The sequence below is a fragment of the Camellia sinensis genome, chromosome 10, assembly GCF_055761805.1.
Source record: "Camellia sinensis isolate YWXY chromosome 10, ASM5576180v1, whole genome shotgun sequence".
NCBI classification, from domain to species: domain Eukaryota; kingdom Viridiplantae; phylum Streptophyta; class Magnoliopsida; order Ericales; family Theaceae; genus Camellia; species Camellia sinensis.
Window position 1 is genome coordinate 52,765,770 of NC_138970.1, and position 15,754 is coordinate 52,781,523.

The 15,754-nt window shown below is 33.6% G+C and overlaps 1 protein-coding gene and 1 non-coding gene across 3 annotated transcripts; both read left to right on the forward strand.

Moving 5' to 3' along the window:
* Nucleotides 1–5,633: 5,633 nt before the first annotated feature.
* On the forward strand, nt 5,634–5,707 carry TRNAV-CAC (transfer RNA valine (anticodon CAC)). The gene has a single exon. It is a non-coding gene; the product is annotated as a tRNA-Val (tRNA).
* A 777-nt stretch (nt 5,708–6,484) lies between these two features.
* Nucleotides 6,485–14,292, forward strand: LOC114297388 (PRA1 family protein A1). Of its 2 annotated transcripts, none has more exons than XM_028241798.2 (8): nt 6,485–6,953; nt 7,592–7,632; nt 7,720–7,798; nt 10,565–10,651; nt 10,725–10,813; nt 10,930–11,001; nt 11,099–11,226; nt 13,945–14,292. In XM_028241798.2, the coding sequence occupies exons 1-7, from the start codon at nt 6,604–6,606 to the stop codon at nt 11,200–11,202; spliced, it is 822 nt and encodes a 273-aa protein (XP_028097599.2). In that variant the 5' UTR covers nt 6,485–6,603; the 3' UTR covers nt 11,203–11,226; nt 13,945–14,292. The 2 variants fall into 2 exon arrangements, with proteins under 2 accessions (XP_028097599.2, XP_028097600.2); XM_028241799.2 differs by having other exon boundaries at nt 6,487–6,953; nt 14,017–14,292.
* The last annotated feature ends 1,462 nt before the right edge of the window (nt 14,293–15,754 follow it).

A 15,754-nucleotide genomic window follows, 5' to 3' on the forward strand; every position in this document is an offset into this window, starting at 1 on the left:
CAAGCTCATGGAGATGAAGATTTTAATTAATTAATTTATTTTTGATAATAAAAGTAACTTTGTTCTTGCAATATAATTTCATTGAAACACAATGCCATCTGTTAATGATTAACATTTTATTTAGTTGGTTCTGTTTGCACTATGACTTTGCTAATGTGATTGAGATTTTCTTGTAGCTTCATTGGTTCTGTTTGCACTATCTATTTTTTCATAGATGGCAAGTAACAAGGGATTTGATACTACGAGGGACCTCATTGAGGCATATGTTGCCCTGCAACATATTGTATCATCCATGAACTACACTTGTGGAGTCTATCTTGTGATTTTGCATGCTGCACTGGAAAGGTTTGATCAGGGTAGGAGGGAAATAAGTAGAAATCCTAACCCTTTCAAACAACAAATTGACCACCTCAATAGGTTGGTAAGAAATAATGACAAAGATTGCCATGAACAATTACGAATGAATAGACATACCTTTATGCGCTTGTGTGCGCTTATCAGAACAAAGGGCATGTCAGATTCAAAACATGTTGTGTTAGAGGAGAAAGTTGCCATGTTCTTGTCTGTGCTTGGGCACCACCATAAGAATCGAACTGTCAAATTTAATTTCATGAGGTCTGGTGAAACAGTTAGTAAATATTTCAACGAAGTCCTTAAGGCTGTGCTTCAACTGCAAGTTGTCCTACTAAAGACACCTGAACCAATAATTGTTGGGTGCGCAGATGATAGGTGGCGATGGTTTCAGGTAAATACTAGTTTTAGTGTCATTTCATGTTTGATTAAATTCTAACGTTCGTAATTACTATTGGTTGAGTAACAATTTATTGTTTGTGGTCTTTGGTAGAATTGTCTTGGTGCGCTAGATGGCACCTATGTTAGGGTGCTACCTCCTGCAATAGATAAGCCAAGGTACAGATCAAGAAAGGGTGAAATTGCAACCATTATGTTGGGTGTTTGCTCCCAAGACATGCAGTTCATTTATGTCTTGCCTGGGTGGGAAGGGTCTGCTTCAGATTCTAGGGTACTTAGAGATGCCATAAGTAGACCGAATGGGTTAAGAGTGCCAACGGGTATGAATGCATTTCACAATGTTAGTATGTAGATGTAAAACTTTGGCCTTGTAGTTAGCTTAATTACATAATCCTACATGATTACAGGTTGCTACTATCTAGTAGACGCAGGCTACACTAACGGAGAGGGCTTTTTAGCCCCTTACAGAGGACAACGTTACCACTTGTCCACTTGGAGAGAAGGGGGTGCACCAAGTAATCCACAAGAGTTCTTCAATATGAAACACTCTGCGGCTCATAACATAATTGAGAGATGTTTTGGTATTCTGAAGCTTAGGTTCCTACTTCCCAATCAAGACCCAATCTCGAATTATAACAGCTTGTTGTCTTCTACACAATCTCATCAAACGTGAGATGCCTGTGGATCCATTGGAGGAAGATTTAGATGAAACATTCCCAAATCAAACTGAAATATGAGAGGACTACATTGACACAATTGAGGCATCTGACCAATAGACTGATTGGAGGGACACTCTAGCTAACCAAATGTATAATGAGTGGTTAGCTAATAGGATGCAAAATTAATTAATATTTGCATTGGCAAGTAACTTTTTATTTGTGTGTTTGTGGAAATGTAATGTTTTTTAATATTTATGTTGTGTTGTGAGTTGGTGATTTGTAACTTAAATAGGATGATGTGGACAAGTAACTTATCTTAGGTTTTAATTGTTTTTTGAGTACATAAGCTTGTGAGCATGATTGGTTGGTTGTCTTATTATTGCTGGTGTTATAAATTGTTGCATGTTAGGTATGGATGACAGCACTGCTACTAGTTCATGTGGAAGGAAAGGTAAGGGTAAAACAACTAGTTCCTCATCAAGGGGTAATAGGGTATGGACCCCAAAAGAGTGTGATGTCTTGATCCGAGCCATGAGGGATCTGTTCAGTGAGAAATGGAAGGCTGACAATGGTCAGTTTAGAGCAGGATTTTACTCTGAGTTGGAGAAACTTATCATATTGGCTTTTCCTGGAACTGATCTCCGTGCATCCCCTCACATCGAGTCGAAGATAAAATTTTGAAGAAGACAATACAACTTGATAACGGACATGCTTCGATTGAGTGACTTTGGGTGGGATGACACTGATAAGATGATTTTAGTTGATAGTGAGCAAGTTTGGCAAAACTATGTCAAGGTAAGAAAACTTACCTTATTCATTTTGCATTATTTATTACTTACAAACATACAATTTGAAGTAATTTTGTTTTTTGTAGAAAGAGCCAGATGCTAAAGGCATGCGCAATGTACCTTTTCTTTACTACAAGGATTGGCTAATTCTATTTGGTAAGGATAGAGCTACTGGTGCATTAGCCGAGAGTCCTGCTGACATGGTTGCTGCCTTAGAAAAGGAGGACCAAACTACTGATGAGTGTTACACTCCAATGATGGATCTGCCTGGTGTTAATAACATGGATTGTTCCTTATCAGCAAATGGGACTCCAACCAACCAATCTACCTCAGCCACAACTTCCAAAAAAAGAGCTAGGGAATCTAAAGGTATTGCAAGGGGGCTTGCTGAAATGGCTACTTAATTTGGCTCGTTCTTTGAGAAAACAAACACTACAATGGCTAAAATAGCTCATAGGATTGGCTATGCACATGACATATCTGAAGCTAGGAAGCTTGTTAATGGGGAACTAAGTTGCCACTGAACTCCAATGACAGGTTGAGGGCAGCAACCCTTATTGTGAAGGATGCTGAAAGGGTTGATTTGTTCTTTAGCTTGCCTGAGGAAGAGAAGATGGAATGGGTGTGTTTGTTGTTGGATGGGTATGTTTAGGAGCAAGATGCATGGTGAAATATTATATATATTATAACATAATTTTATGGTTTGACTAGTGTTCAGGATGAATCCCTCTTTTTGGCACGTCTCATGTATACTTTTGGTTAGTAATGAGGGTTAACTATGATATCTGACTAGTGTGATGTTGTAAGTATCGTGGACATCCCCTACAAATGGCTTATGTGCCTAATTTTGTTGTAATTGTTGGGGTTGTATAAGTATTCTATGTTATGGACATATGTATGGTATATGATGGATGATGACAATTAGTATTATGCTAAACATATTGCCTTGTTTGTTGTAAGATATATTAGAATTTGATTACTGGATGAATTTGATTCTGCCCATGTTGTAAGATATGTTAGAATTTGATTCTGCCCAGGTTGTATATTACTTTGTTTATTGTAAGATATAGAATTTGATTCTACCCAGTTGTATATTGCCTTGTTTATTGTTGCCTATTGCCTTAGGAATGACAAGAAAACAATCAAGATTTTCTTTGATGTGGCTTAAGTTAGCTTATTTTTTTGCTTAATTTTGTGTTTATGAATTAAGTTGTAAATTTTGAGTCAATTTATAAAGAAGAAAATAAGCAAAAGAAAAAAAAAATTTAAGCTAACTTTTTAGGCCAATGGAATTATTAGTGCATTATTGGATAATTGCTTTGATAAAAATTAACCTCTTGAAAATTTAAGCAAAAGAATGATGGTTATGTTTAAGAATAAAAATTTTAATTATAACAATTTTTTGGTTATTAATTTTAATTATAACAATTTTTTACTTTGGCAAATCTTGAAATTTTGGTTATTAATTCCAAAATGTTGGGTGTTGGTGGCCCAGATCGGCAGTATTATGTATTATGAGGGCAAAATTGGAAATTGCTTGCTCATATACCCCATCCCTTTTGTAAACAAACATGAATAATTTATATCCAATGCTTAAATCCTGTACACAACAAACAGGGCCCTGGGATATGTTATCCAATCCTCTTCATTGTATATACCTTTCCAAATCTCAAAGATATCATATCCTGCTATTTATATCCAAGCAAACAAACTGGGTGTAAAAGATTATGAAGAATAGTCAAATGAAGATGAACAATTTCTATGAAATGTATGTTGTCTGTTGTGTGGCACTATATATTTCACTATGGTGAAGCTCTTTGTGTGCGCAATCTTAAAGAATCACAAATAATCTTTGTGATTTACAAAGTGCTTGACTTAGGGGTGAGTGGCGAATAGTTCGATTCGTCTAAATCAATCGAATTGAATTGATTCGTCGCATTTTAGATGGATGTGTGATGATGAGTAGAGGGTTGCGGATTAATTTTTTTTCAATCCGCCTAGTTTTGGACGGATGACAGATTTGCGATTCTTTTGATCGCAACCGAACTGCCAAATCTCGAGTACCCTAAAATTTGTATGCCTTTGTGTTTTTAATTTATTTAGATGTTCTATTTGTGTTTTTAATTAAAAAATGATTTAAATATTTTATTGTGTTTTCAATTTGGAAATCTTTTTATCAAATGACAAGTGTTGATATTTGGTATTTTTGTGTGAAAAATATAAGGCTTAATTTTGTCATTTAAAAAAAATCAAAAATTAAATAGTTTTTGAATAAAAAAAAGTAATGAAATAGTTTTGATAATGTATAGTTTTCTTATATGTATTTATTGTTGGTATTTGACAATTTATTTGATAATCTTTTGATTATAGAGTTGGATTGTTATCCAAAAAAAATAATGACAAATTGTTTTATTATGTTCAAAATTTATAAAAGTTTAAACTGCCAAACCGATTCGTATTCATCCGTTAATCCGCTCAATCTGCATCCATTAATCCGGTGGACGGATATTGATTGATTTTTTCCAATCTGTCAACCTGATGGACAAATAACGGATTGAAGGTTATACGGCCGCAACCAAACCGCAAACACCCCTTGGCTAATATTGATTTTAAAAAGTATAATCTTTAAAAAAAAAAAAAAAAAAAAAAACACATCCCATTGTTAAATCAATTGTTATCAACTTAAATTGTATTTTACGTACAAATTTAAAAATATAAAGAAAAAGATGTGTGAAATATAATATTTTGTTTATATTTCATTTACATTTTTTTATTTTTTATTTTTAAGATACAAAGATATTTATGAGATTTACTTAAAATATAAATTGCCCCATGTGATTTTAGAAATTACAAATACTGTTTGTTAAAAAAATTTATTTAACAAAAATAACAAAAAATAAAAAAATAAAATTTCTAACTAGTCTCTTATAAAACAATAAGATTACCTGAATTGTTAATTGGAATATATTTCTAACATTATTAAATTAGTTAATTGACTTGATAATTTATTAATAAGCCCCGATTTGGCATTCATGTTGGGGCTAAATAATCACAAAAAAATAAAATTGACTATAAAAGCCAATAAGACAAAATATTACTTTTTACTTATAATCATTATACTTTTTCTCTTACAAAAGGCAAAAAAATCCCAAAACAAAAATCAAACGAGGCTAAAAAGTCCCAACACAAAAAAGTTGGCCATATTAACTAATGCCAAATGAGCTCTAAAATAGATTATTTGTTATGCAATTTGAAACTTGAAAAGGCAGGATGTGATTTTTATAATTAAATGAGACAATTTATATTTTAAGAAAATCTCAAAAAATATATTTGTAATTTATCCATTTTTTAAAAAAAATTCCCATTCAAATTGGGCCCATTAGTTAAATTTTGTTTCTATATCAAATATCATTAATTTGCCGACCAGGTCAAAAGCGTCTGGGTGGTGTAGTCGGTTATCACGCTAGTCTCACACACTAGAGGTCCCCGGTTCGAACCCGGGCTCAGACAACTCTATTTTCTATATGTTTCTTTTAAACTTTTGTAAAATAAAATTATGTTTCTTTCCTTGTTTGTGTTTCCGATCTTCATCAGAAACTCCTCGCTTCATTTGGTTTAAGTTTTTGAAATGTGCGTTATATTTTAAAAGATGAATTGTTAAAATAAAAAAAAATTAAAAATTTATTTAGTTATGAATTTTAAAAATAATTTTTGAATAATTTATAATTTTTATTTTTATTTTTTTAATTATATATATATAAAAGAAAATTTGATTGATTGATACATAAAATGTGAAAGAAGTTTGGGATGTTCTAAATAAGTGCACTTTTTGACTTTTTATGAAATATGTGTTGGGTTTGGGTTGAGTTTGAAATGATGTGTTAGATAGGTGATGTGATTTAAATAAGATGATGTGACTTAAATAGAATATTGACTTTTTAACTTTTTGTCTTTTTTTAAGTATGCCAAACTTAGCCTAAGAGAAGAGAAAGGAGAGAGGAAGAAGAAAAAAATGATTTATTGATTCAGACTTTGTTTGGAAAGGGGATTGATTATCTAGCTATTATAATTTGAGATTAAAAAGTTTGTTTGACTTGGTATTTTTGATTTTGTGAGTGAAAAATTAAAATAATCATAATTTTAATTTAATATTTTATCTTATTAAAATTTTAATCTATTTTATCTTTTAATAATTAATTTAGTTAAAAAGTCTAAAAAGCCCAAATATCAAATGAGGGTTATTAATTATAAAAGAAAGAAAAAAAAAAAGAGATAAGAAATTAAGTTTTTTTTAAATTTTTTTTCCTTTTCTAAATCGTATTTTAAAAACTAAACCAAACATTAACCTAATTTTTTTTCTCTTTTTAAAATTTTTATAAAATAAAAATACGTTTCCTTCCGTGTTAATGTTTCCGATCTTCATCAGAAACTCCTCATCTCTCTCTCTCTCTCTCTCATCAATCGCATATACTTCACCATTCTTGCAAACAATCAAAATTCACAAACAGTTTCAATTCTCTCTCGTCGATCTCTCTGTTCATTTTATCTTCGTCTCCTTCGTATTGGTTTTGCTGTCTAGGGTTTCGCACCGATTGGAAATGGATTGGGGGAACGTGACCGCAGAAGATCTGATCGAAGCCCTACGCGAAGTGGACTGGTCATCACCTCCTCGCCCTCTCTCTGAATTCTTCTCCAGATTCACTATCCCCCGATCCTCCTCCAAATGGAACAGTCGCCTCAAGTGCAATCTCTACTAGTACGATCTTTCTCAATTATATATATATATATATGTATCTTCACATGCATATCTATTTATACAATTCTATTTTCAGGCCCTGTTTGGTTGCTCAGAAATATTGTAGGAAACGACTCTATTTTGACCCCTTCTTTGGTTTCATAAACAAAATTTAACTAATCCAGGTTTGGTTGGATCTCAATCGACTTGAATTTTATTGGGTTTATTATAGGAAACAGAAAGTTTTTGAATTTCTATTTGGACCCTTATTTGATTCCAGAAACGTAATTTACCTAACCCAGGTTTGTGTGAAGCTCAATAGAGTCGATATTTTTTGTTTCTGAGGTAAGGCGACCTCAAGGTCTTATCATTATGTTCGAAACCTCCTAGGTGCAAACAATTTATTGGGGCAAGTCCATACGGGTCTTGGTCCCGGCTTTAGTTGCCCCTAGTGGACGGTGTGATTGGTCCCCAGATTAGTTGGTCGAATGGGTCAGATTACGGAGTATTAAAAAAAAAGATGTAAGGTTTAAATTTTTGTTCCTTCAAAATTTCATTGGTTTCTCGGCAACCAAATAGTACAGAGGGGTTTTGTAATCATAAGAGCTATATTTATTTTCTTTAAATTGTGTATTGTGATTGCTTTTTTGGTTTTGTAGCTATCGGACGAATTACTTCATGATGATTGTGCTCATTCTGGGTAAGCTGAGAGATGATTTTGATTCCTTGTATATGCTATTCTAGATATGTTTCTTGTATTGATATTTGTTTGCATTGTAATTTGCAGGTTTGGGATTTCTGAGGAGGCCACTTGCTATTGTTGCTGCTGCATTGACAGCGCTTACCATTGCTTTTCTAAATGACAGGTATGCTTGATTCATGTTGTATTATTTTTTTTATCTTTTTTTTCCCCCCCTTATTGAAAAGGTAATATAAATCATTAATTTAATACTAAAATAAAAAAAAATGCTAAGAGGGGCGCAACCTTTGTGCACGGGATATATACCAAGGAAAGAAAAAAAATCCCTGCAATATCACATTTGCAAAAGAAAGGTCGCCTATAAAATCAATTAAGGCAAAACAAGAATCACAAAATTTCCCTTTGAGCCAAAAATGGAAGCTTCGTAAAAAAGGTTTTAGACTGTACATTTCCAACTCCACGTCTTCAAAGGTCCTCCTATACTTGATTCATGTTGTATTATGCTGTTTTGTTTTTTCTTATTGATGGTATGGGTAACCAGAACTTGTACCAGTCTGTGACGTCAACATTTGGTTTGTAAGGAAAAGTAAATTTGTTGTTATCATCTTGGCCTCGTTTGGGAAGTTGGCTATTTTAGTAGGCTAAAATTTTTGTGTTTGGAAAGATGGTTGGATTTTTTTGTAGTTAGATGTGATGTTTGTGAGAGAAAAAGTAAAATGATCATGGGTTTGATGTGACATTTTGTCTTATTGGCTATTTTATTATATTTTGTCTTTTTGTGGATTTTGACCAAAAAAAGTTAAAAACCCACTTACCAAACAGGGCTCTTGTATGCTTTAACATTTGTTTTCTCTTATTTTTCAAATATTCACATGTTAGATGGTTAGATGTTGAGGGCTAGTTTATTCCTCAGACCGAATTGTCCAAGTTGACTTATTTAAGATGCATACACTCTGATGTAATATATGTTCTGAGTTTGTTTCATATAATTAGAGCCTTGCTGCTAGCGCTTTTGTTATATACTTTCGAGTGCTAGTTCATGCAGTTCGTTGGTTATCATAAGCTCAGAATATTTTTGATGGGTGATCCAAACAGAAGTAAGCCTTGCGTCCTAATCAAGTGAGTCGGGTACATGAATCATTTTTTGCCATTTTGCTCTGTCGGTGACTATATGACCATTTAAATAAATAAATTCATATACTTTTTTCCTACCACATTCCATGTCAGTTTAGGTCTCCCCCTAACATTTCTATTTATGGTGATCATGTCACTCTTTTTTATGGTTGTATCTACTAGTTTTCATTGTACCTGACCAAGCCATCTCTACCTTGAATTTCATTGATGATGAAAAGATTTAAGAAAACATTTTTTTTTTCTTTCTTGGGTAAGGTGATTTATATAACAGCAAAACCAAACTTACAAGAGTTCAACTAGGGTAGACGTAAACCCCAACAATTCTTACTACGAAAAGGAAATTAAAACCTATGAAACAAGCTGCTAGAAAAATCCCAATTGAGCATAACTTCTGTTAAATTGATTATCCACAATACCCCTCTAGTTAACTACTCTGCTCTCAATATGTACAACAAAAACCATTGTGATTGTCTTAAGAGAATATGGGTTACACAAGCAATTATCTTCCCAGCATTGCTGAGGTTTTGTTGTGCATACCATGCTAGTTATTTTGGTTACGTGACTACCTATCTATCAGTTAGTTTAGTCTAAATTCAAGAGTTTACTTTGTCATCCATAGCTGAACAGGATTCTGCATTTTTTCTTTTTATGTCACTCACATGGGCAAGTGCATACACATTCATGTATATTTAATTGAACATTTACTTGGAGGTTTGGTTTAAGATATTCAAAGCAATTTCTTGAAGCAATTAGTTAATTAGTTTCTAAAAAAGTTTTTATTTTACAAGTTTAGGAAACTAGAAAAAAATTGGCATGATTTGGTTGTCTTAGTTGCTGATATTGGCAGCAATTCTTGATTATCCATCTTTGACCTTTTTCTTTATCGACTTAGGGGTAAATGCATTTTGGCATGTATATGAATTGCCTAGTTATTTATTCAGTTTCTGCGGCGACTCAAATTTTGTTTACAGTTATGTATGTTGTGACTTGGTACTCCTCTAGTGCTAATAATTTGGAAGAGGCTCGTAGACTTTCACATGTGCATAAGCGACCACTGTAATGCAACGAAGGGGAGTAGATGTTAAGTGACAGACTTTGAATTTATTGGTGTGCCCTTGCACGAAATCATGTTGTTTATGAGAGATTTATATTTGTTTTTTTTGAATTTTTAATTGTTACTTCTCGAAGTCTCCCGAGCTTGGTTCATATAGTTTAGACAAATCTTCACCCATTGCCTCCTGATTTGGGTTTGAATTTCTCTAAAACTTGTAACATGGTATCAGAGGTGGGTTTTCGGTGATCTTGTGGATCAAATTTCCACACAAAGTCTATTTTTCTTGTCTCGTTTATCTCTTTATCACACCTCCATGTGCAACCAGGCTGCACTTGCGAGAATGTAAAGACCTATTCCACATCACTTCTCTAAACCATCCAAGCGTGGTGGGACGAGTCTCTAACAATTGGTTTTTGGGTTTTTGTCTCGTTTCTCTTTTCGCCAATTGGATCTCTTCACCTAATGCCAATTGGTTTTGGATTGGATGTCCAAATTCCAACAATAATTATGTAATTATTTTTATTGGTTTTTTTATTAATCAGTGATCAACTTTATACTTCTGCTTTGTAAATCTTTCTTTGTATTGGTCACTATACAAAGGAAATCCTGCTCATGTTGTGTAGTGGAAAAGGCCATACCAGGGACCTACTCCTTTTATGCAATACTCTAGGTCTCTGACTTTTCATTTTATCATCGTTAAAATCCCGTATTTTACAGCATTCTTGCTAACTATTCGTGCTACAGCTTTGCAGGTACTTTTAGTGAAAAGGTAACAAGAACTGTAAGGCAGTTCTCTCCGCATTTAGCAGCAAAGATGAGGCCTCCTCTTACGTAAGTTTGTTGCCTTTTGTTGTGAATGCAAGCATGTGGTACTTCTGCTTGTCTAACTCTGTAATTTTTTCAGGCCTGTTCTTCGTGGTCGCCCATCGGCTAAAAGAGCCATTTACATATGTGGACGGCCTCGTTGGGTGTTTGTCTTGATATTCTCTATTGGTACGAAAAATTTCTTCAGCAATTCACTTTCAAAATTTAGTGACGTGCAACTTTATTGCAGAAATGTTTGTTAAAAATATTGTCTGATTAAGTCGTGTATTGTCTTTTTTCTATAGTGAGTTTCATCCTCTGGTTTGTTTCTTGTGGACTCTTAAGTGTCCTATGGGCATTGGCCATCGGCCTTCTTGGTATATTACTTCCTCCTTGTATGGTAATATTGTCAAGTTTGTTTTAGTGTAATTTTGTATATTTTCTAGCTAATTTGTTCTCTTCCTCTCCTCTCAGCCACCATTCTCCATGCAAGCTTTAGAACACCTAATTTGAAAGCACGTTTGAACACATTCCGTGAGGAATTTCGTGCAGTTTGGCGCAACTATAGCGAGCTATAGCTTCCTTTATAGAGAATATTGAATGTGAGTTAATATTCACTTGATCCCTGTCTTTTATTTGAATCTCAATAACCTTTGTAAGTTTCTGTGTCTACTTATTTTGTTGTTTGGCCTGTGATATGCTTTCTAGATCAACTTTTCAGTTGATGATGTGTTAATGATATATTTGAGAATCTCCATTTGTTGAGAGATCAGTAGATTACATGGGTGCGTTACTCCTTTGAGATTTCTTCTTCGGTGTAACATTCATTTAATTGAATGTATGGTATTTATATTTGTATAGTTAATTAATGATGTTAGTTGGCACCCTTCATCTTTTTCTTTTTCTTTTTTTTTTCTTGTGGCTTTGTTAAAGGGCATTGTTTCTTGTTTTATATGGGTGTATATGCATTTATATGTAGGGTTGCAAACGAGCCGAGCCAAGCTTTGCTGAGCTCGAGCTCGACTCGTTTGCTTATTGAGCTCGAGCTCGAGCTCGGCTTGATAAGTAACTGGACTCAGCTACGCTCTTCTTGGCTCGTTAATATTAATGAAACTCGAGTTCAGCTCGGCTCGACTAGATAATATTTTTTAAAATATTATTTATATTACTTAAATAAGAAATATTTTTTACATTATTTAATATATAAATAATGTATTTATATATATATTATTTATATATTCAATAATATATTATTATATAATTTAAATAAAGATAAATGAGCCAAGCTTGTTTGAGCTCGAGTTCAAGCTCGGTTTGTTTACTAAACGAGTCTAATATTCGAGGTCGAGCTTGCCTCGTTTACTAAACATGCCGAACCGAGCCTGTTCACTCGGTTCATTTGCAGCCCTATTTATATGTGCTGATGTGCATGTGACAAATTAGGCGCTAGTGTCTGGCTTTGTCTTGTGAATGATATTGGCCTTGCCTTTAGTTTGTGGGAGTGAGGTTCAGAGGAGACAATTGGTCCTCCCTTTGGATTGTGAAACCTTGAGGTTTTGACATAACAACTGAGCATGATACATCTTTTCCCCATGTATAAAGCTTCATGATTTTTCTGCCCTTCGTTTAAATATTACATGTATATTGTATAATAGTGGCAACTAAGCTCAGTGGCAACTAACTGAAGCTATCTTTGGAGTAATGTGAATGATCAAAACTCCAGTGAGCTAAGCTCAGAGAGATTATTAAAAGCTCTATAGACAAAGAAAAACAGACTGACAAGGGTATAGGCTGAAACCTCTTTGCAAGTACATTACTCCTCCCAAGGTAAAAAGTTAAAGAGAGGAGAACTGAGAGATAAAGTGGGTTGACTATGAGAGCTCCCAGAGAAATACGCTGGTACCTTTATGTCGAACTAAGGATGTTTTTCTATCTTTGATTGATTTGGATGGCAATCAATCTCCTGATATATGTAGTTTCTAAGGATGTTTTTCCTTTTGTTGGGTTAGCATTTATTGCCTGAGAATTTGCTTCTTGACTGTCATAGTATATATATATTTTAATATTACTGCTTTTACTTTGCTGATTGATTTTCTTGAACTTGGTATAATTTGCTATCATGCAATTTCCAAATACAAATTCTTGTACATAGCATCTCTTAGGCTCCGTTTGGGAAGCAAGTTTGGGCTAAAATAGCCATATAAGACAAAATTGGCTATTTTAACCAAATAGAACAAAATGTTACATCCAACCCATAATCATTTTATTTCTTTTCTCACAAAAGTAAAAAAATCAAAAAGTCTATTCCAAACGAGATTTTTTAGCCCAAGTTAAAATAGCCAAAAAGTCAAAGAGCCAACCCACATTTCAAACGAACTCTTATTTTCGTTCAGAAGTCAAGTTTTTGCAATTTGCAACTGTCTCATTACACTAATGCTTGTAAATTTGTTCATTTTCTTAGATTTCTCAGTCCACCATCTTACTTTTAAGATTTAGATTAGCCTAATTGGTGTGAGGGCTTTGTGCATGTCATTCATTAAGTTCAGTTTACCATCCATCTCGGAAGCACAGACACTCCAAAATGGGTGTCCTGCTCTTGTCCGATACATCATCACTGCGTGGACACGTGTGTCCATGTGTAGGACCCGCCACATGGCATTTTTATTTTTTAAGTATTATTTTAATAGTATATACAACAAATAAAAATATTTTTTTGGCTATATTCTCGCCATGTCTGTATTAAATTTTCTGTTTGCCAGAACTAAGAAGCTGGGATTTGAAAGCTCTAGAAGTTGGGACCTTACATATTTTGAGAGATCTTTGATTTGAGACTTGGCTTTGTGGTGTTGGATAGTACTTTTCTGAGTTTTTTTTATTTTTTATCAAACCCAAGTTATTTTTTGATCAAATTTCTCAAATCTAAGTTGTTTTAAACTGATTTCCCAAACTAGAGTTGTTTTTGAAGTCATATTTTAAAAACACGATTTTGAATTTGAAGTTGTGTTTCCAATACACATGACTTTGAAAAAAGAACAGCAAAAAAAGGTGAAAACGTGGGATCATCCCTTGTCTTCACACACTTCATTATTTTTTTACCTTGCATGTTTCTCTCAGCCAACAATGAAGTTGTGGGACTTTGTGTTTAAAGTTTTTTTAAATTTGTGCATACACGATTTCATAGACAACCTGGGTTTGGGAAATAAATTAAAAGCAGCTTCGGTTTGGAAAATTTGATAAAAAAATGACTTGGGTTTGGTTAAAAACTCTTTACTTTTCTTGTTTCTTAATATGTTTTAACATCTCTCTGCTTTTCCATTTAGGGGAGTCCTGTTTGTTCAGAAGCTACTGCAGTACGTTCCTCTCTAATTTAGACTTTGCTGTTGCTGCTGCAGTGGAAACATTTTCTTCGGTTGTGGCGTTGAATTCTAAGGTGACGATGCCAATCTTAATAGATCATGAATGGGTGTAAATTGTTTGAATCTCTTGGTTTATAGCTGAAACAAACTCTTGCCATTTATCATCCGTATTAAGGAGAAATCTTTCAGAACTTTTAGATGCAGTTAGCTAAGAATGTTTGTATAATTCCCGGGCCTGCATTAGAGACCGGCACTTTTAAGTCTTGAAGAATTCCTGTATTACTTTTCGAAGCATTAGTTGTCTGTTGATCACTTCTGTTTTTGGTTTTTTTGGGTCATTGGTCTTGTTATTACATTTATGACTCTGTTACAAATGGTGCTACAATATTTGTGGAAACTTTTAGGTCATGTTTGATTCACAAGATTAATAGTAGTGTGGTATTTACTATCCAATTGGATTAATATACATTGGATTAATAATCTCACCCCTACCCCATTACTAATAATCTTACAAATTTGTTGGATTAATTATCCATTGGATTAATAATTCTAAACCAAAGTGTTAAATAAATATAGAATAATTGGGTCTACGAATTAATAATCTTAATCTTATGTTCTAATCCATCCAATTAAATATGCCTTTAAAGGCTTGACATCCCACGGCCTAGTGGGTCGTGCTTTTCCAGGTTTTGGAGCTCTTGGTTGCGGTTGGGTTGGTCTTAGAATGAGATACCAGAGGGAAGAGCGATTCTCTTTACATCTAAAAAAAAAATATTAAGTATTTTCAATTTTTGAGTAAATCATGTTCAATTATTTAAAATTTTATATAATTCTCACTGCACCTTATTATTTTTCTCAAATAACTCTTGAGGTAAGCTTAAATAATAAATAATAAACAAATTAAAAAAAATTAAAGACAAACTCCATAATCAAAGACTATCGACAAGCTTCTCGTCCTTCACTTCGGTTGATCTTTCAATCCCTTTTGTCTCCAGCTTGACAACATCATGCGTCTAGGGTTTTCCTTTCTCTTTTCTCTGTTTAATTTTTTTTTGAGATAAATAATGCCTTATATGTTGATGGAAGACTTAATTTGAATTGCAAACGCACCCGATAAAAAAAAAAAAAAAAGAGTTCAATTTTGTTTATATTTCAAAATTCTCATCTAATCATGAAGTAATATAGTTTGATTCTATAAATCAAAACTTCAAAAAATAAAAATAAAATTGTTTTGAACATTGCTAAAATGACTAATCACTTGTATACTTTGTATAGCATATTGCCTTGTATCTCTTTATTCTCTTGTTGTTTTGCTATTCTAATTTGTTGATTACAATAGCCAAACCAAACCAAGCCTTAAGTCCCATCAAATGGGGTCGGTTATATGAATCTTTCTTCTCCACGCGACCCTGTCAAAAGTCATTTCGTTAGTTGAATTAAGTAGATCTATATCTCTATTTAAAACATTAGCCAATGTTAATCTAGGCCTACCCCATCCCCTAACACTCCCCTCTACGGTTACAGTTATAACATCGCATTTTTTCACTACTGCCTCTGTTGTTTCCGTTGAATGTGACTAAACCATCTTAATCGATTCTCTCTCAACTTATCTTCTATCGGTGCTACTCCTACCCATTCCCGAATATATTTATTCCTAATTTTGTCTTGTCTAGTCTTGCCACACATCCACCTTAGTATCCTCATCTCAGCCACACTCATCTTATCTACATGTTGTTTCTTGGTTGCCCAACACTCCGTCCCATACAACATCGCA

Coding starts and splice junctions, on each gene's coding strand:
- LOC114297388 (XM_028241798.2), top strand. CDS start 6,604: ATGTTTCCGATCTTCATCAGAAACTCCTCATCTCTCTCTCTCTCTCTC. Junction 7,633..7,719: donor GATGATTGTGCTCATTCTGG/GTAAGCTGAGAG, acceptor TGTAATTTGCAG/GTTTGGGATTTCTGAGGAGG. Junction 10,814..10,929: donor TGTCTTGATATTCTCTATTG/GTACGAAAAATT, acceptor TTTTTTCTATAG/TGAGTTTCATCCTCTGGTTT.